This window comes from Nansenia antarctica (assembly GCF_963989245.1).
Source record: "Nansenia antarctica genome assembly, chromosome: 20".
Classification (NCBI taxonomy): domain Eukaryota; kingdom Metazoa; phylum Chordata; class Actinopteri; order Argentiniformes; family Microstomatidae; genus Nansenia; species Nansenia antarctica.
The window spans coordinates 20826608-20831607 of NC_137693.1; the positions used below are offsets into that span (position 1 = coordinate 20826608).

A 5000-nucleotide genomic window follows, 5' to 3' on the forward strand; every position below is an offset into this window, starting at 1 on the left:
TGTGCACGAGTGTTTACGAGAGCCATGCAACATCGACCCTGAAGCTGTTACCGTAATCCAGGGTAGTTCACTGTCACTGGACCTTGGCCTTGCTATTGACTCTGTTTACCCTCTGTTTACCCCAGACTCTATACAGGGTAAGAACTCTTTCAACTTCACAGACACACCTCAGATATGAAAACATTGAGTTGACTTCATTAGAGTGCAAACCATTATGCTTGGAAGATATTAGATGTTGGAAGTCCCAGAACTTTTTATTTTAATTAAATGATAGTAAATCTGAGGTGGTCATATTTGACCATATCTTAGCTCCACGGTAGCAACATAACACAGGACAGTCTTGGCTGTCTGTCTGCCAATGTGAAATCTTCAGCTCGTAACCTAGAGGTGATGTTTGATGCTGTCTGACCTTCATTTCGAGAAACGAATCAAAACAGTAGTACAGTCATGTTCTTATTCTTTTTATATACAGCCATATACTCTTGTAATTTGCCGGTCTAGAAAAAGTCATCCATGCATTCATATCATCTCGCTTAGATTATTGCAACTCCCTCTGTTCTTCCCTCAGTAAAAAGTCCCTTGTACCGTGACAGATCACCCAAAATGCAGCAGCTAGGCTTTTGACCAGAACTAGACAAAGAGACTACAGTTACCTGGTTACCTGATAGTTTAAGACTTGATTTTAAGATTTTACTGATCATAAGGCTCAGCTGGGTCTGGCACCGGACTATATTTCAGGCCTTTTAATCCCCCATGAGCCTCAGCGCAGCCTAAAATCCTCAGGCAGGGCCGTTCTGGCCGTTCTGAGTCTAGACTGAAGACAGAACGTGACTGTGCCTTTGCCAATAGGCTCTAGACTCTGTAACAACCTGTCTCTTCAAGTATGTTTGTTCTAGGCTAGAGCCAAACATGATGTTCTTTCTGCTCTGGGTATCAGGCTAACTGGCTAACATAAGGAGCTGTGATAATTCATTTCTGCTGGTCATTGGGCTGACCTAGCATGCCTGAGCAGTAGTATAAACACATAAGTCTGGGACGTGACAGAAAGACAATATATACACACCGGTCTTGACCTTGATAAAACCATAGCTGTACATGGTTACCGATCGTCTCCATGGCAGTATAAAACAGGAAGCTTTGCTTAGAACAACACCTCCATTGTTATCAGCCAATCGTCTCCATGGGAGTCAACACTTCAGCACTGGATGTTGTTGCTCAATTATGAGTTCATACAAAAGCCCTTTACTTCTTCATTATATTATTATTGCTGTACATGCCTTTTTAAACCATCTGTAAATATTGTGTCAAGAGATGTTTAACCAAAGATAGAAATTATGAATGTTCAGAAAGATAAGAGAGTTTTTGTATATAATCTCATGTGTTTTTAACAAGCGTTGTGCTGATCAGTACATTGCTGTGCATGATGGGTTTTGCTATTTTTGAAGTTGTTACTGTAGATAATCATAATAATAATAATAATAATAATAATACATTAGACTTATATAGAGCTTTTCTAGACACTCAAAGATGCTTTACAAACTGAAAAGATTGAGTAGTAGAATAAAAAGAAACAAAAAAATAAATTAAAAAAATCTAAATCCAAGTGTCTTTGTAGGACAATCTACTCTGTATAACTGCAAGTATATCTAGATTTCGTCCTCTCTCGACCGGCATGTTTTGAAAAGGGAATAGCAAATGTTGAGAAGTAGCAAGTGCTTTTAAGGTAGGTACCTTCACGTTTCAAGATAAATAAGGTGACAGTAATTGTAAGAGACAAATAAGACAAATTGACCAATACAAGAGTGGTAGTAATACAAATAATAGAAATAGCATAAATATTACACTCGGTTGTATTGAATAAAGTGACTGTGTGCTTCAGGGTAGTTAGTCCATACCTTACCTTCTACAGTGTGCATTTTGAGTGATGGCAGTCTCTCATGAGTAATTGTGCAGTTGTTTAAGGGTGGTTTATATTAAAGCTATAAGCAAATAACTTTTGCTTATAGGAAACAGGAACACAGCAACCAGGAACCAGAAGCACAGATAGCCACAGTCTATTGTTTGTTTTGCTTATGCTGTGGTTTTCCCTTGTCCCTTTTCAATCAATACTGTTAGGCGTTCGTCTTATTATAGTTATTATATTATACATATTATATTCATATAAGTTTCTCTCATTGATTGAATGCTGTGTCAAGAAATGCATATGGTAAATACTGGGGTGTGATTGTAGTATCCATCTCTTCTTCTCGTATAAACAGAGACCGTGAGAGTTATTGCAGGCATGCATAGGTTCATGTCAGGATATACTGTATTTGCGGCCACAAATATCACAAAGGACGTGTTTATAACAGGTAGCATGTTTATGTATGATTGTAGGTTAATGTGTAACCTCGATCCGAGAAGAACCCATTTTACAGTTAGTCACTCACTATAAAGTACAGTATAACGTGACCCAGTAAAGATGTTCCAGTTCGTTCTATGTTTAGCAGTTGTTTATTGACAATAATAAAAAAGAGTCTTTCATTTCTCCTGCCTATAAACATTGTGTTCTGTCTCTGCCCAGTTGGCTGTGCTTTGCTCTCACCAGTTTTAATAGGGTTTCTAAGATAAGGTTTTTAATAATGTTTTTCCATACAGCCTCAGTACCACCCTGTACACGAGGTCTTGTTTTTAATGGAGTTTCAGTCTAGGTCTGTAGAAAAACCCAGTAGTGAAGGAAGTGAATTTGATGTAATGAATTATATGTACAGTAAAGTGAATGAACATCACGTGGAGACATAAGGTCATCAGATGTTTAAGTTGCATGAGATAACCTTTTAAAGTGATGTTCTTTTCTTTTTTCTTTTTGAAAAATGTTGTGGGGTTAAAAGTGACGGGTACAGGTGACAGAGGTCAACCAGAGGCTTTGTCCCTCTCTCTCTCTCTCTCTCTCTCTCTCTCTCTCTCTCTCTCTCTCTCTCTCTCTCTCTCTTGTATGGGCTGTGTTGGAAGGACATAGAAGGCAGCCCCATAGGAAATGTAAAGCAGACAGGCACTGATGTGGCCTGTGAAAACACAAGAAACGTATAATGGAGTGTTGCGCAATGACTCAACACCTCATTACAGTAACTTCACACAGACACACACCCAATCACTCACGTCCTATCAGCAGCTTCGTTTCAGAGTCCCTTCCTCTCGGCCAGGTTATCTATCAACCACATAACAAGCCCTGCCTTGGACACTTATTACCTATCAGCTCCAATAAACAAGACAGGGACCAGCACTACTATGGGCAAAAGGCTAAACCATAAAGCCATTCCCTCTTATGAGACACACACCCACACCCACACACACACACACACACACACACACACACACACACACACACACACACACACACACACACACACACACACACAAAGCACTGTGGTTAACATTAAGCCAATGCCCAGGCCACACCTGATTGGCTCGCATTGGGGTGTGATGTCATCCCTAAGGTGGGTCTGACCACTGTGCAATAAAACACATAAAGATAAGTGAACGGCTCCTTAACGGCAGAGAGAACTGGATATCTATACCCGTACGCAAACACACTGATAGAGAGAGAGAGAGAGAGAGAGAAGCCTTCCTTTTGGATTCTAAAAGGGTAAAGTGAGCTGCACCAGAGCACTGCACACTGGAAGCAAGTGACCAAGAGAAGCAAGAGTGATACAGTGAAAAGGGAGAGACTGAGAGAGCTTTGAGAGACTCTGGGGAGAGAGAAAGGGGAAAGAGAAAGGAGTGAGAGCTTGAGAGACAGGTGGGGGAAAAAGAAGAGGAACAATTGGAAGTGAGGCAAAGGTGCGATAGACTAAGAGGAGCAAGGTTTCTATTGTCATTGAACCCAGTGAGTTCAGATTCAGATTCATTTATTTATTCAAGGGACAGTGCATATTGTGATGGCGACCCAGGCTCTGGAGCTGGTGGGTGTGATTCTGTCGGTGGTGGGTTGGATCCTGAGTGTGGCCAGCTGTTTCATGCCCATGTGGAAAGTCTCAGCCTTCATCGGGGCCAACATCGTCACGGCCCAGGTCTACTGGGAGGGTCTGTGGATGAGCTGCGTGGTCCAGAGCACGGGCCAGATGCAGTGCAAGGTCTACGACTCCATGCTGGCCTTACCCCAGGACCTGCAGGCCGCCCGGGCCATGTGCGTGGTCTCCATCATCGTGGGGATCCTGGCTCTCCTCATCGCCACGGTGGGGGCCAAGTGCACAAACTGTATCGAGGACGAGAGGGTGAAGGCGAAGGTGATGGTGTCCGCCGGCTGCGCGTTCATCGTGGCTTCCCTGGCTCAGCTGGTCCCCGTGTCCTGGTCGGCCAACTCCATCATCACCGAGTTCTACAGCCCCCTCATCCCTTCGGCCCAGAAGATGGAGATCGGGGCGGCTCTGTATCTAGGGTGGGCCGCGGCCGCGTTGCTGTTGGTGGGGGGGTGCATCCTCTGCTGCAGCTGCCCCCCCCAGGAGGAGAAACCCATGAGGTATACGATACCCCCCCAGAGCCGGATGGCGTATTCCGCGGCTCCGAGGTCGGTAGCCCCAAGCTCCTACAACAGGAGAGACTATGTTTGAGAACGGGGGTGTTGGAAAGAAGAGGGATGTCTACTGGTGTACTCGTGGGCTAATGGGGGGGTGGGCTTTGTTATAATATGGGAATGTAAAGGCATGTTTCTACATTTGGAAATACCAGGGGAATAGGAGAACTGAGGTGACGAAAGCTCTGAATCAAGTTTACTATTGTTCCTCTGAGACTGAGAAGAAATGCCCTTAAATAATTGTATACAGGACAAATGATTTGTTTTTGAAACCTCGTAATGTCCGATTACATTTGGTAGTCGCTCGTAATTGAAGAGTCGAGGATTTGTGCCCCTGGCTCCTACTGTTATATAAGTTTTGGTAATATCATTATGGAATGTCAATATATCTAATTATGTTTTATCGCAAGTTGAATAATGAGATGGTGTTGCCCGAACAAACTGTTTA

At 43.2% G+C, this 5000-nt stretch overlaps 1 protein-coding gene across 1 annotated transcript; it reads left to right on the forward strand.

The window, feature by feature from the left end:
• Positions 1-3917: 3917 nt before the first annotated feature.
• Positions 3918-4589, forward strand: LOC308174969 (claudin-4-like; the record flags this gene model as incomplete). Its single annotated transcript, XM_080550081.1, has 1 exon — positions 3918-4589. The coding sequence occupies one exon, from the start codon at positions 3918-3920 to the stop codon at positions 4587-4589; it is 672 nt and encodes a 223-aa protein (XP_080406207.1).
• Positions 4590-5000: the final 411 nt, after the last annotated feature.